At 33.5% G+C, this 16,825-nt stretch overlaps 1 protein-coding gene across 1 annotated transcript in view; it reads left to right on the top strand.

Annotated features, from left to right (window-relative positions):
* The window catches only part of LOC149779326 (ceramide kinase-like protein), an 88,763-nt gene extending 73,179 nt beyond the window's left edge, over positions 1 to 15,584 (top strand). Inside the window, exons 10-13 of the mRNA XM_089939941.1 lie at positions 1,979 to 2,202; positions 4,752 to 5,069; positions 6,559 to 6,776; positions 8,392 to 15,584. Coding sequence (XP_089796067.1) covers positions 1,979 to 2,202; positions 4,752 to 5,069; positions 6,559 to 6,776; positions 8,392 to 8,485 — 854 coding nt within the window. The 3' untranslated portion in view covers positions 8,486 to 15,584. The remainder of the gene's footprint in view (positions 1 to 1,978; positions 2,203 to 4,751; positions 5,070 to 6,558; positions 6,777 to 8,391) is intronic.
* Positions 15,585 to 16,825: the final 1,241 nt, after the last annotated feature.

The raw sequence follows: 16,825 nt of genomic DNA, 5'->3' as shown, positions 1-16,825 counted from the left end.
AAAATTTCTCAAATTATCTCCTAGATTTTAGAATTAACATCAGTTTGCTTGGGGTACTTCTTTCAATATTGGGAATTTTATCAGTTGTGGATAGCAGAAGGGATGAAAAAATAGATTCAGGTTGATGTTATTTAAATTGCATGGCTGAGTGTCTTTTTATTCTTGTTAAATTTCCTTCATATATAAAGCAGGTTCTTTTCCTGAGAATTCCAGAGTTTAAATTTTATTTAAATTCTGGCCATTTGGTAAATATATAGTGAAGACTTCTGTATAGCCAGTCATGTAATAAAAAGGTAGTACAAAGAAAAAAAAAATTGAAAGAAATTTATTTGAAAATATCAGTTTGAGGAAGATCACTTTAGAAATTTAGTTAAATTGTTTGGTTATGTTGTTGTTATCTTTATTTAATTTGAATTACCATATATTGGCTTATTATTTGAGTCAAACTTCAAGCAAAGATTCTGATCTGCCATAGCATAATGTGCCTGCCGATCAGGGTCTAAGTTGTTTGTTCTACTGCACAGGTCCAAATTTGTTGGCACATGATGTTCCAGCAAATCTGGGTCTATGTAGTTTGCAGTTGGACTCTTCTCATAAGAGGGTATATATGGTAGGTAGTACACTACATATTTGTTGTAAATTTGTGTGCACCGACATTGTGGAACACAATATTGACAAATGACAAGATGGAATAGCAGTCTGGTCTGCTGGCAACATTACAATATGCAGAACCCAGGGAGGTAGTTCAGCTGCCAACTTTTGACAAGTCTAGAGAGTTGGAGTTACGCTTTCACACTCTTATAATTAGAATGGTGAAACAATTAGGAAGAAAATAATAATGAGATATTTACTTTGGATAATTATGCTGGGTTGAATTGCCATGTCAATGGATTTTATATGATCCAGAATGACTTCTCTCATTATGGTGTTTGCAGTCTGTGTAACAAATAAAATGCTAAATTGTTAAAAATCCCAAGCCCCTCAGCCAGACCCTCACTTAAAATGAATTAGGGTTTTCCACTTAGTTGACTTTACAAATGCAAATAACCTAATGGGATCTGCAAGAGTAGTGTTCAAAGGACTTAACAATTAGCTATTGTCAGTCAGTTAAGTAATCTGTGAAATAGTGGTTGTTTATCTCAGACCACCTTGTATTTTAATTGCTGCTGTCATCAACTGCATGAACTGTCTTGAGGATAGTTTTACATTAGCACTAGGCAGGACAATTTACTGTTTATACAGGTTATGAGTATATATCATGGTGAATAAAAGTCTCTCTCTTTCTGTTTTTTGTGTGTGTGTGTCAAGACTACAGAAAAATTTGTTTTTCAAAGAATGAACATGTTAAGAATTTGTAAGCCAAAAGCATGTTTTTTTGCAATTCACATGTTTTGGCAGGTATGCCGTCTATATTTATTTTTGCTGATAGCTGCTCTTTTGTTCAAAAAACAAATAAAAGTACACTCAGGTACTGGCAGAAAAAGTTAATTTATAAATCCATTACAAACACTCAATATGTTGGATATTTTTGAAAATAGAGCAATGGTTCAAGTCACACACTTCATTCATTATCATATCTCCAAATTTGTTTTCATTCAATAGAATCCCAAAGAACATAAAAATTAGTAATATCATCATATACCATAATAGATATTAACCCTTTCCATGCCTTAAATTATGTGTCACCTAGTGATCATGCTAAGGGAGATAATCTTTTCACCGCTGATTATGGTAACTGCTTATAAAGTAGCTTATTGTGTTATATATACTGGGGCCATCCATGTCATCTGGATGCATGTCTAGTTATCATACGAAATATACTTATCAAATTGTGAATAACATTGTAAACCTTTTATGAAGATAAAAGTGCCTATAACTTCTAAATTTCTAGTGCAAAATAAATTTGAAGAATGTTCTAGTAATTTTAAAAGCATATTATTCCTCCAATAAAATGTACATATTTACTTTTGCATTTCAGATCTTGCAAAGGAGGCCAATGGAGGAGGATCCTGGAGAACATGTAAGGGTCAATATTTAAATGTGGCCATTTATGTGATTCCAGGCAGAGAGGCCCTAGCCCCTAGGGGCCTTAGTAAATACACCCATCTCAATGATGGGGTAATTGATCTGGTGTTGATAAAAACAACTGTGAGAAGAGAGTTTTTAAGATACATCAAACGGTTAGCCAACCAAAAAAATCAGGTAAACTGACTGATTGTATATTTCTCTTTATCCACTGTACCAAAATATAAGATGGTATTATATAAATTTAATTAGTATTGCTTGTTAGTTATTTATCCATGATTATATTATATGTATAATTGATTAAGTACTTGACTTTGTCAAAAGTCAAGTTCATTTGTTTTGTAAACAACATAACACATAGTTACTATTTCTCTATGAGTGTGGATTAAATTTTCAGATCATTATCAATAGAGTTAAACATCTTTAGTTGGGTCTGGGTCTTGGACACTGGAATCCCCTCCATAAAAAACCTGGTCAACCTGTTGTTTTTGTTATAATTTTAGTAACAGATTATATCTTGTTGACAACTTAGAATTTTCTAGAAATCAACTTGTGTCATGTCTCTCATCCTGGCTCTGCTTTTGTGTCTTAGACTTTTTTTTTAATGTAATCTTGTTTACTTCAGAAATTACTTATTCTTGTGATAACATCTGAAGCAGAATCATTTTAATTATTGTGTTTAGTTTCTCATTTGAATTTAATCAAATTATTATTCACTGGAATTACAAAGTGCTCATTAGTATTCTTGAAAAGAAACATTAATTGAGAAATATAGTGAATTCAGACAAGGATATCTTGGATGATGTTATTGTAATTCATCAAGACTGTTGGCACATCTCCATATTCCAGGCCACTACAGGCATATCAATAATTCAGTGATGGGTCTTATTTCGAACACACCTGGAATTTAATAAGAACTTTATTCATTAGGACTGGTGATAGAATGTTTAGGACTGTTTGGTATTTAATTCACAATACTGTAAATTCTTTTTAAATTTTCACATTGTATTCTAGGGAAATAAATTATTTGTTGAATTTTACAAAACTTGTTGGTTTTTGCACTTTTCTGCTACTTAAGACCATACAGTCATAATAATAGGTGTATGACAAAATCCCAGCAGGATGAAATCCCCCCAAGGCAGAATCTCCTTAGGACATCATCCTCCATGGACAAACTCACACCAGTTTTTTAACTTTTAAACTTTGACAAATATAGTTCTCTTTTGAAATGGGATAGGGGAAACAAGAAGGAATGTGACATATCATCAAAATATACTTAAGTTTTTATTTCATGTGGAATTTAATTTTTATCCAGTAAAATTGTGGCTTAGCTTTTGAGTACTTCTCAAAATATGACAATAATAGTCAAAATACAGTGAACTCAGTACTGTCTGTAGATCAAAATGATTATTTGGCATCTTAATCTCCTTGTTCAGGTAAATCTAATATCTAACCACATGCTATACATCTTTGATCTACTAAAGGGAAGCCAACACTAAACTAGAAAGAGCCCAGTTGAACAAACAAAGATGTATATTTGTGATGGTTGTTTAAAAACAGCTAAAACTTACATAGGGGAGGGTATTATGTCGTATCTTTTATTTGCTAGGGAGATTTTCTCTGTAAAAACAAATATGATATTCTATTTCCCATTAACTATACAAACAATTATTAGATTCTATTCCTCATCTTTGTTTGTTTATGGTGAATATACCTTTTTGGGACAAGGTTGAAATATCTTTCCAGTTTGAACAAGATTATTTAAGTTAAGTCAGCATTTTGTAAAATTTGAATTTAATTTCCACAAGTTTGAATTACATGTCTTTCCTATCAGATTTGGCTAAATTTAAATGTTTAAAATTATTGTATTTTTGAGTAAATCTAAGTAATCATTATTTTTGGAACAAAAAATGTATTTTCTCATACTTTTGAATAAACACTGAAATCATTTAATTTTAGTTAATTTTTAAGTACAGCAGATGAAGAAGATGAACAATGTTAGCAATTTACTGAAGGGAACATAAGAAAATAAAGTTTTGTTGGGTAATAGTTTGTATAAATACAGACAAAATTCATCATATCCTCATGAACCATCTATCTGTATAGATCAAACTCTTTACATACCTGTAATTTATCATGATCTTTTCATCGCATAATTTTAAGATGAATACAGTTTTTGTAAAAAATAGTTTTCCTACTTGGATGCTCCCTAATGTTATTTGACATGTAATTAGGCTGATACTTGATGCAAATGACCACAGAATATGTCTTGGCTAAGTGATAGTTGTACAGATTTGTGCAGAGATCATTGGTCCCTGCATAATCAAGGATCAATGAAATTAGATATGCATTTATTTAACTGCAGAAGTTTTTAATTTTGAAATTGTAGATTTAACAAGTAAACATAACTAGAATTTTAATTTATGGATATGAATATTATTATAATCAGATAGTGATGTGATGCAATTTAAGGAAAGCAGGTTATTTTAAATTTCTTCACAATTATAAATCATGAGACATCTTAAATGACCTGGCCTTTGTTCTACAGCAGCACTTTAGGTTGTTGAAAGTGCCACTCATTCATTTAGCTTAAGGTATCAGTGTTCCTTTTTTACTTTTGCTGTCAACATTACCAGTTTTGTTTGTTGTTTCAGATTTCAGCTGTACTTTATTTCAGTTTTGTTTGTTGTTGCAGATTCTATAATTCAGCTATACTTTAATTTCAGTTTGAATTGCCCTTTGTTGAAGTGCACCATGCAAAAGAAGTGCGGTTTAGACGCAGGTGGCCTATAGGATTCAATTATAAGGACTTCAGTTTTAATGAAATCGACTATGAAATGTCCAGGAGAGAAAATTTAAACAGAGCTTTCACCCCAGATAGTTCCATCCTTGAAATTGATGACCCTATAGAAGATGCAAAAGATGAGCCTCCCAAGAGATTCCAAAGTCTACAGAAAATGAACACAGAAATTGAAGACCTTGATTTAGAGGATTCTGATGACTCTGATGACAGTGTCAAGAGCAAACCACAGGAAACAGAGAGAGTAATCATTTTTGTCATGCCTGCATTTTTGTTAGTAGGAAAGTTTAGGAATCACTTTTTTGGTGGTGGCGATGGTGGAATTTATGATATCATTAATTATATGACTTTATCTTAAAGATTTTGAACGTTATGTAAGATATTTATAGCTTTGTCGGCAGGTACGATATAGAATTTACATGTTGCCTTTTTGATCACCATCTCTACAACGGTTTTATATTTTTGTAGTGTAATTTCATCTTTTGTATATCACCATTTTTTTCCTGTCATTTTTTTTTAAAACCTGAATGTGCCATGCTTCTTAAATATATATACAGTCCAGCTGTCAAATACACAGATTTTTTATATTTTATTCTTTTGCAAGTAATCTTGTTAAGTAAAGAGTTTTTCAGGTACAGTGGTTTCATTAATTTTTGTGGAGTATCAATTTTGTGGATTTTTACTGAACTGCAAATTTAAAAAACCCAGTAAAATATTACAATGATAAATTGATGTCTTCCTTTTCCCTGATGTCTTCATGATATGTTACCATACCACTTGAGGATTTTGTTGTTGTTGTTGTGGGGTTTAATGCCATTTTTCAGCACATGATAAGCTATACATGGCGGCCAGTATTAATGGTGGAGGAAGAACCTGGGAAAACCCTGGAAAGAACCACAAACCCACGAGAAGCTACTGGCATGCTTTCTCACATACCTACATTGGCTGAATCTGAGGAAGAGTGATATGAATTCTTCTTTGTAGTCTCAGTGGTTGAGGTTGGTTCATTCATGAGACAGATTCAGACAAAGGAGTGATTCCATTTTTTTTAAAATTTAGTTAGCATTTTTGCACTATGATGGGGTCTGAACACTTTAGATGTTGACACTGCTTGCTAGGGGCAGCTGGTCACATACTTGGTTCGCATGTGGAATGATGACATTATCCAAAATGATGGAGATCTAAATTGAAGTTTAGTACTATGAAATGTCTGTGTTAATGCCAGGGTCATCCGAAAGTACTTATGGTGGAACTTTATGGATACTGTTTTAAAGAGATCATACAGATATATTTTAATACCAATTAGCTTAGTGTTGTTGGTTGCATTAGCATTATTGGTGTAGAAAGTAATTGATTGTTTTTGGTAGGTTTTTTATTTCTTTTCATACAGGTGGTAGTGTTGTTTTAACTATTAAAGTGATTGCTTTTTTTGTTTTTGGCAAAGTTTTGTTTTTTTCTATTCTTGTTTTGGGGTATTTCAAGAGGTTAGTCCATGCAATTAAATACCCAAAAATAAAGAAACTTTGACAGGTCAAACTGTGAATTGAAATACCCACATAAATGTTTATTTTTAAAAAACCATGGAAATTGAGAGCCATGAAAGTTAATAATACCACAGTATACTACCCTTTGGCATATTTCAGTGATCAAAGTACGTATATAAAATGGCTTTTAAACTTTGAAATTAATGTAGTCCTCAGTAAACTTGAATACACATAGTGTTGTTTTTGCAGGTAGTAAATGGTGTTAGGCATGTCAGAGCTGCTTCAGCATCAGACATGATGTTGGTAGGCCCAGCATACAGGACCCCTTTCTCTGAACAGGAACGTATGCAACGCCAAAAACGGCAACAGAAAAAGGAGGAAAAGAAAAAAGCCAAAGATGAAAAGAAAATGAAATCAGTGTGGAATATTGATAATGAAGTTTGCCGTGAGGATGAGCTTAGCTTTAAGTGAGGAAGCTATAGATTCAGTTGCATTATTGAAATGCTCAACATTGTGTCAGTTTTAAAATATTCATGACTTAAATTTCTGATAAATTAGCCAACCAATTTGTATTATTAACAGCATGATTACACATGATGCATAGTGTCTTTGGAAAAACAATTGTGCCATAAATTTGCTGAGGATTTAAATTAAAACCTATAATACTTGAAAAAATATTTGGTTAGCAGCGTATTCACATATCCATAATAAACCATGATATTTAGCTTTGTTGAATAATTGGTACACATTACATAATTATTGTGTTTGCAGTTTAATATTTTTGACGTGTTAGCATGTTAACATATCACTTTGTGTGAATCTGATGGGTCCAAATAAAATCATGAAGTCTAAGTGCAGTATTATTGGATATATTCCAGTTTTCCAACTTAGAAAGTTACCCAACCAAAGTACTTTTAAGTGGTAAAATAGGTCTAACAAGCTGATGTCATTTATTATTTGATGCTGTTCTTACTCCTAATAAAATGTGTTTGTCTGCTGTATTGTTTCATATCAAATAATGCGAGTATCATTGCACAAATCATTAGAGTAAATCTGGAATTCCTGCATCCAGTAATCATCCCTTCACATGAATATTCAACATTTGGATTGCTTAGTAGTGAAAGTGACACACTTTAGGTGGAAACATTGTAAACATTCTCATTGATCATATGGCTTGTCTAACCTAACCTGAGCCAGCCTAACCTGACATCATGCAATAATTTCCATCAGTGATACAGTGTTGAAAACTAATGTTGTCCATGTAAAATGTTTTTTTGATTTGGAAGGACACTTGCTTTTTGAATTATAATTTATAAAACATCTACATTTTAAATGTTACTGGTTATAGAACTGCGCATTGTTAATTCAGCTATTGTCAGGGACTATTTTTTATGCACAACAAATGAAAGGTATATCATCTGAACAGAATGAACAAAATTATTTCTTTCTCTCTAAACTATTTCCACTGAAATAAAATCTCTGATGAACAGAATGTCAAATGGGTACTGATTTAATATTAAATTTATGAAGGCTTGCAAAAGTTGGACATTATTCAACATGTTTCATAAATTTATATATGAAGTTATACCTTCATAAACTGTTGGATTATCCATGTACATCATAACTAGCAAGAGAGTTCCAAAAAACATTCCAGTAAGTCACACACACATTCGTACACACATGCACAGACACATGTATATAATGTTGAGTGCTCAAAAATGTTCAGATATTTTCAGTTGGTTACTTCTCCTGAATGACTTGTCATGTTGACTTGGAACTTGTACTTGTTTTGAATCAGTTTTATTCATTCAACACTGTACCTAATACCAAAATTGCTTAAAATGACATTCTTCCAATCAGAAAAGCATCATGCCTTCCTTAGTCGCTTCTCATAAATATGAGTGGATGAGTGGAATATTCGATCCTTGATATCTCTCATATAACTGGATATACATGATATTCATTCTTGTAGCAGATTAATTCAACATGGAATGTTGAAGTGCTCAAGTAAATTTAAATAATTAATAATATTCTGTACTTGATTGCCCTGACATTATCATGTTTTTTTTGGTGTCATTACAGAGTCCACCATGGTCTTCTGTTGGTGTGTGGTAGAGGTGTGCCTCCTGATACAGAAGCAGACGAGGGAACACTGCTGTGTGTGCCATCTGCTTGATTTCCAAGCTTTTATTTGAATCAGTGTGATGGATAATGGATCTATGGTACATGTTATGACTCTGTTCTGAAGTTACTGATGCTGCAATGCCAGTCTTGTTACATCGCTACGACACATATGCACTGTAACAAAATTAATTTTTTTTCTGTGTTCTGTGCCACCTGTTACACAGGTGAATGATGTTGTATTGATTTGTGTTAAATTGTCAGAGTAGGCTAGATCGGTTATACAGGTGTGTTGTATATTTTCTGTGGAAGATCATCTGTCATGTCTAGTCACAGCGTATCCCTTACAGCATCACTGTGTTACACGTGCTTGAGTTTTTTAGCCTTGCTACACCAGTATGTTTTATATCTATATGAAAGCCATAAACTGTTGACGTTAAGGAGTTCATCGTACACTTGAGTGGCTGATTTAGCACTGCTTTTTATGCAGTCTAACTAGCATCAGTCTGTTTGTACAAGTGTGACACATTTATTTTATTACAGCAACAGCTTTAAATGTGTTTGTGGAGGTTATGGGGTTCCTGTTACACCGTTGTGTGCCATCTGCTAAATTAGCCTTTTGAGGCTACTGAGCATGTCTTTGGTGTTGGGTTCCTGTTACACAGTGTGTGCCTTTTGCTAAATTAGTCTGTCAGGCTGCAAAGTGTGTCATTGGTGTGAGATTCCTGTTACACTGCTGTGTGCCTTTTGACAAATTACCCTCGTCAGGCTACAGAGTGTAACTAAGCATTATACAGCATATACATATCTTTATGCTTCAGTATGCTCAATAATTCTTGCTACAGTTGTTGATCTCATGGTATTTTCTTTGATTAGGTATGCATGTTATTGGTGATACATTTCTGACTGTAATTTGTCACTTTGCATAGCATCTTGTGACAAATATGATGTAGCTGTACACATGATTATCAAGAATGTGGTAGGGTTCTGTAGTGTTGTCCTTGTCTAACCATCTGTCTATCTGGTTAAGTTTCACATTTGACTTAGTTTCTAAAGCACTGTGGTGGGGGATCCCCATTTGATACCACATTTCTAGCTGGCTAAAATTTAGTAAGACACAGAAATTGGTCTTCTGTGCCATTTTCATCAATGTTAATATTTTTTACACTGATTGCTTCATTTTTAAAATAGGCAATTTGTTTATCTGTATTGCATAAATTTCAAAAAACATTAATTTGGAAAAGCCAAAAGGTAATGCTTGATGTGTGTGATATCAGTGTTTAGATACATGTTTTTCTGATTGCCACACTTTAAATATAGGCATATTGAGCATCTTTGTGATCGTTGTAACTTAAAAAGCCCAGTTATTTGGAAAAGCTAAATGGGTATCATTGATACATTTATTTTTCCTAGGCTGGCTTTTTAAAATGCTAACATCACATAATTTATCATGAACTAATGTTATAAATTTGATATTACAGATATATGATATAACATTATAATATATATGTGATATTCTGTGATGAAAAAAAGATCTCACAGAACATTGGACTATCTTACACTCCTAGAGATCTTGCAGAATATTAACATTTTTCTTCTGTTAAATGTTTTCTGACTTGTGTTTATTTTATATATTTATTATAAATGGAATGACATGAAAGACATAAATTCAAGTTAAGAATGTTTTAACAAAATGTTGTATCATGTATGATGCTTAAAAACCTGTAGATAAATATGGAATAGTACAGTTATTATTATGGTGACTCTGTAGTTTGTTCATCTCAAATAAAATGTAACTAAATTACAGTCAAACCCACTTATCTCGACCTCGGTTATCTCGACAACCCGCTTATGTCGAGCGTTTTGGTCCGGTCCCGAAAAAATTCTTCTTTGTTATGCTATTTTTTACCCGCTTATCTCAACCTCTGTTAAGTCGATAACCCGGTTATGTCGGGCATAAGTTTCGGTCCGAAGTAACATGTGGACCCGCTTAATTCGACGAAATGCAACTTTTTAACGTCAATCTCACAGAAATTGTACAAGAAATAGTCAGCAAAAGCGATCGATTTTCAGGCACAATTTTGGTCCGTTACGGCAGTAGTCACATGTTTATTTCATATTCTTTCTATTTTTGGTTCGTAAGAGTAGCCTAATCGATTAGTTTATTAAGAATATATCATGTTCACTACGTAAAATATTCAAGGATTCACAAAGACAAGAGTGTGTACAAATTACAATGTAACTTTATTTTACGAAAACGCAGAATCTTAGATGTCAGCTACATGTGTATTTTATCATTTCCCTTTTATTTCTTAAGGTACATTTCAGATATGAACTATGTTCCGAAGTACATGTATACAAGAAACAACAATCAAGGCAGACATTGCCAAAATAGCCCCGTTTCATCAGCATTGTATATATCGCATGGCTTGAACTTGTCTAAGATTTTTGGCAAAACTTCTTTATGCCATTCCTTAACAGCCACATCTGAAACAGATGCACTCTCTCCACACACGGTTTTAAAACATATATTATTGCGCTGTTTGAAACGATCTAACCAGCCATGTGATGCTTTCCATGTTTCGTGTCCCAAGTCTTTTGCAAATTTCTCAGCCTGTTGCTGGATACGAGGGCCATCTACTGGGATATTTTCGGCACGGACGTTTTTAAACCATTTTAGTGTTGCCTCGTCGACATCATCGAACTTTGCGGAACGCATTTTCTTTCTATCGGGACCAAATTGTCCAAGTTCATAAGTAGTTTTGATTTTATCAGCATTTTTCTTCCAGCCTGAAATAGTGTTTGATGGAATGTTGTACTTGTTTGCCAAATCAGCACACTTTTCGCCTTTTTCAAGTTGTAGCAAAATTTCATACTTCAGTTCAATGTTTTGGTTTGAAAGCTTTCTCTTTTGGAACATTTTTTTCTCTCTCATGAAACAGCATATACTGTACATGTACTTGTCAACAGAAAATAAACAGAACAGATATATTTCTAGGCAGAATATCACCCTATATATATGCTCGTATATATGCACGCGAATGGATAATCTCAGGCACTTGGCTTCTATACAATGGCAGTCGAGGCCCCATAATTTAGTTCTCATGCTTGAGGTCTTCTTAATTTTGTTTTGTTTTCTTATTTGTAATATATCTTATTTAGGTCTGGCAGAAAAATTGGCTTCCATTGTTTTAATTTATTTTCAAAATTCCTGTGAATACCAGTAAAGGGGAACCCAAGTCGGCAAAAAGAAAAACAGAAAAGAAAATAAGAATCGGCACACTTGAAAGAATCAAAAGTCATTTTCCAGGGTCGGTTTGCTTTGCAATAAAATAACCTTTGTATTTGATATCCTGCCGGTAAGTTCAAAGAATTAGTTTACTGCTCGCTACCGGATGTGTTTATTCACCGCCCGCGCATCTATTTATTTGCCATCTGGAATCATAATTGATACAAACTCGCATTGATGCCTGCGGGGTAAGTAGTCTACTCAACATTAACTTGCTTTAATAAATACTCTTTGTAACCCATGCTAGCGAAAGGAGTGTCATTTGCACTCACAGTCAATGTACATGTACATGTATTTTCAAAAACATTTATTGATCTTTATCTGCGAGATACTGTCATATATTAACCTGGATATAATACAATCTTGGTTATTTTGCACCTAACACCGCGTTATGCGTGAATGGCGGGTGCCTGAAAGCAATCGGTGGATGTTTCTCTCTCACTCTCTCGTTTGTGATTTTCTTTGATCCATTTTTCAATCTGATAACATATTCAAACCTCTGAGTACAACCAAACATGATTTGTTTTTCAATATTCACATCAATTATAAAAATGCGTCGTGTGTTATCTGACATAAGTGATGCACACTACAGTAATGGATGCATACGCTACATGTGATATAAGGAGTTCATAGATATATTTTTTCTTTAATAAATTACTTATGATGATAAAAAAGGAATAAATGATAACAACACCAGGTTAGTTCATTTCATTTTATTATCAATTAAGCGTTTTGTTTATTTTATTGTAACATGCAGTGGGAGGGGATTCCAGTAAACACCAGCAAGAGACAGGAGTAATGCTCAAGGACATTTTTAAAATTACCGGTTTTTATGAACCCGGATATCTCGGGACCCGGTTATGTCGACGATTTTTTTACACCCCCGACGTAATCGAGATAACCGGGTTTGACTGTACATTGGTAGACATTTATATGAGTGCACATTGAATAAATTCAGGGGAAAACAATATCAGAAAAGTTACTGAACTCTCTGTAATATTTTACCGTACCTTATGGCCTGAAGCCTGGAAAATTCCAGGTATACTGTGTCAAGAGGTTTACAGAAGAAAAATGCAACAGAATTAAATTGTTGTTAATAGTCTGTTGATAAAAATTCCAGTGTAATTTGCCATGCCATATATAGAATCTTACCATTAATGTTCTTTTTAGTGCTCCTAACACATCAACATTTTTCACCATGCTTCATAATATCTTTCATTTTCTTGTTTAACAGTTTTTATATTTTTGTAAGTTTCTTTGCATTCTACAAAGATGAGTGTTGACAAAAGGATATATCTTTAGTTATTTCCCTTTGCTTTGAAAACCATAGACAAAAAAGTTCAAGATTTACATTTTGAAAATCTTGTCACACAGCTAACCTAATAATGTTCAGTGTTGTCACACAGCTAACCCAACAATGTTCAGTGTTTTCACACAGCTAACCCAATAATGTTCAGTGTTGTCACACAGCTAACCCAACAAAGTGCAGTGATTAGTGTTGTCATACAGCTAACCCAACAATGTTCAGTATTGTCACACAGCTAACCCAACAATGTTCAGTGTTGTCACACAGCTAACCCAACATTGATCAGTGTTGTCACACAGCTAACCCAACAATGTTCATTGTTGTCACACAGCTAACCCAACAGTGTTCAGTGTTGTCACACAGCTAACCCAACAGTGTTCAGTGATCAGTGTTGTCATATAACTAACCCAACAATGTTCAGTGTTGTCACACAGTTAACATAACAATGTTCAGTGTTGTCACACAGCTAACCCAACAATGTTCAGTTTTGTCACACAGCTAACGCAACCATGTTCAGTTTTCAGTGTTGTCACACAGCTAACCCAACAATGTTCAGTTTTCAGTGTTGTCATACAGCTAATCGCCAATGTTCAGTGGTCGATCAAAACTGTTCAGTTATAAAAGAAATAGACTCATATACATCAAACCATCCAAAATATGTATATTGTTAGATTGGAAATCATTAGTACATAGCACACAAGATGACATTTTTGAAGTGTGTTCTGTTGTTAATTCATCTCATAAATGTGACTAAATAAATCAGTACTGACAATATATTATTTTTTCCTTTTAAGCACTATGCAATATGTATCATCTAATGATTTTTCTTTAGGAGATGCCAAAAACCATTCCCAACATCAGATCATAATTTTTTGTCATATTGAGAGGATTATATCACACAATCTTGCCAATTGAAAATATTGACATCTTTTTGGGCTCACTGTTTATACTGTTTTCAATCAGTGTCATCAAGCAGTTATTTTTTTACAGTGTTCACTGCTGGTAAGTGGACATAATAAGTCATCCTAATATTTGCATGGGACTTGGTTTGGCAAGTAGGAACATTTTAGTTTCAAGATTAGTTTTGTGATTTGTTGGCAGAGACTGAAGAATTGCAATTCCTGAATTGTGTGTATTTTCATTCATTGTTTAGTTAAGGTAACAATATAGTCATAAAAAGATGGCAGGTATCAGGTAAAAGGAGGAAAAAAAATATTCTTAAAGTAGATGACCGAATTGATTAGTATTTACCTCAGTTAAGCATAAATTAAAATTAAATTATGTCATGTACAATGGTCTTAAGTGGGCATTGGTTTCAGACTCATGTTCTGTTTTGACAAAATCTGTTTTCAGGCACAAAGATTGATTCTTTTTGTAAATTTCATAACTGAATAAAAGTACTCATCAAGTCATGGGCGCCTAGTAAATTAAGGAAATATTCCAATCTACATCTTAGTACATACTTGATTTTCAGTATGCTGTCACTCGTTGTTCTACATACAGAACTTGTCGTTTATTTTCAGGCACAGTGACTTGCATACTTGTCAAAAACTGATCTCAGTCAGAATATGTCAGTAAATCACTATGTGAGAAGAAGATAAAATATTGTAAAAATAAGTCTTTTGAGGGTAAAATATCTCAGGGCTGTTCTGTTTAAACTTACATGGTACCCAGGGAAGGCAGGTTTTTAAAAATATATGCCAAGGTACTTTGATTTGACAGAGTTTGTATTAAAATGATAATAAATTTCTAAATTGCTTCAGTGGGTGAGTGCCCCATTTTAAAAGTGCCTTCCCTGGGTCCCATGTATGTTTTAATGGAATAGCCCTTATTGAAATGTAATATGTAAATAGCTGTCCCACATTACACAATAAACTAAGGGCTGTTCTGGGACCAGGGCACTTTTAAAGTGGGGTACTAACCCATAGATGCAATTTAGAATTTTCTTATTTTAATGCAAACTCTATGAGATCAAAGTACCCTGGCATGTATACATGTATATATAAAAAACTGCCTTCCTTGGGTACCATGTATGTTTAAATGGAACAGCCCTAACTTGTTTGAGATGTCACCTTGAATTATTGTCTAGTTCCTTGGTTCAAGATTTATTTCTTATTATTTTATTTTTTAAGTGTTTATTATTTGTGTATTCATTTTATATAATTATGTATCTGTTTTCAAGCTTTTTGAACATCAACATTTTTTAAAAATCGTTTTCAAATCAAAATTTGTGTTTGTTTTTATCAGAATAAAGTTGCATACAGTTTTCATCATTGTTATTGCCTAATAAAGAAACATGTTTTGGAACTGGTGCCTCTAAAGTTACAATTCCATGGACAATGTAATAGCATGTTTTAATATTACCTTGAATTTTTCTCCAGTTCTTCCGTCCAGAATGAATTTCTTATTATTTTTATATTTTAAGTATTTAGTATTTTATTTGGTTGATTGACCATATTGAGTGTCTGTTTTTAAGCTATTCTACAATTTGCTTTTATTGACTTGTTTTGAAATGAAACTTTAATGTCATTTTATCAGAATAAAGTCACATACAATTTTTATCTTTGTTATTTCATGATTGAGAAACATGTTATTGCAACTAGTATCTCTGAAGCTGCAAGCTGTATATCTTCATTTCCCTACCAGGCACTTTCCTTTACCATTGCCATCACATCATTTCCCTACCAGGCACTTTCCTTTACCACTGCCATCACATTTCCCTACCAGGCACTTTCCTTTACCACCACGGTCATATTTCCCTACCAGGAACTTTCTTTACCACTGCCATCACATTTCCCTACCAGGCACTTTCCTTTACCACTGTCATCACATTTCCCTACCAGGCACTTTCCTTTACCACTGCCACCACATTTCCCTAGCAGGTACTTTCCTTTATCACCGCCATCACATTTCCCTACCAGGCACTTTCCTTTACCACCACGGTCATATTTCCCTACCAGGAACTTTCTTTACCACTGCCATCACATTTCCCTACCAGGCACTTTCCTTTACCACTGTCGTCACATTTCCCTACCAGGCACTTTCCTTTACCACCGCCGTCACATTTCCCTATCCGGCAAAGAATACTCATAGCACTAATGATAGGAAATGGCATGACTATATATTTAATTTCTGAACATATAAGTATAATTCTGTGTGCGAAATGCCCCTTTTACAAATTGGAAAAATTTGTTATGTAATCTTTAAATTCTGTTGTGGTATAATACATATCTTAGAATGACAATGTATGGCATATTTCACTCTTAAACGACTTACACTATTTCTTACTTCTTTGTTCTAAAAGTATTCAGTATTTAGTTAAAGAGAATTTTCTCTTTGATATTGCAATAAAAATAATGGACACAATAGGGTGTATTTGCTGATTTATAGAAATTACAACTCTAACAAGTTCATACTTAATTTCATTTCCACTTTATGGGAGTTCAATATTATATGCATATTTGCAATGTATGTGATATTAATATTGGTGAAGTCTGTTATTACTGTTTTCATTAGGGCATAGAGGGCCAGCAGATAGCTTGGACAGATTAAACATTCAACATGTTTCATCAATTTGGGATTTGAATTAGGCTCTTCCTCTAGCACAGTAAGTCCTGGTTTGCACCTTTGTTTGAAAAATGCAGTTATTTCTCTCAGATTGCATGGATTCCAGTTGTGAGAAAAGTCTGCCACTTCTTCAGTGGTCTTTGCTGTCAGATCAGGTGGTAGGCATTCAGGTGGGTACTTATTTCGGAAGAGTAACCATCTTCAGTAACAGAATACATATCCACTATATATAT

Source organism: Sinohyriopsis cumingii, chromosome 17 (assembly GCF_028554795.1).
Source record: "Sinohyriopsis cumingii isolate HCF-2022 chromosome 17, ASM2855479v2, whole genome shotgun sequence".
Taxonomy (NCBI): Eukaryota; Metazoa; Mollusca; class Bivalvia; order Unionida; family Unionidae; genus Sinohyriopsis; species Sinohyriopsis cumingii.
Note: the sequence above shows the minus strand (reverse complement) of the source record. Positions and strands in the feature narration are given on the sequence as shown.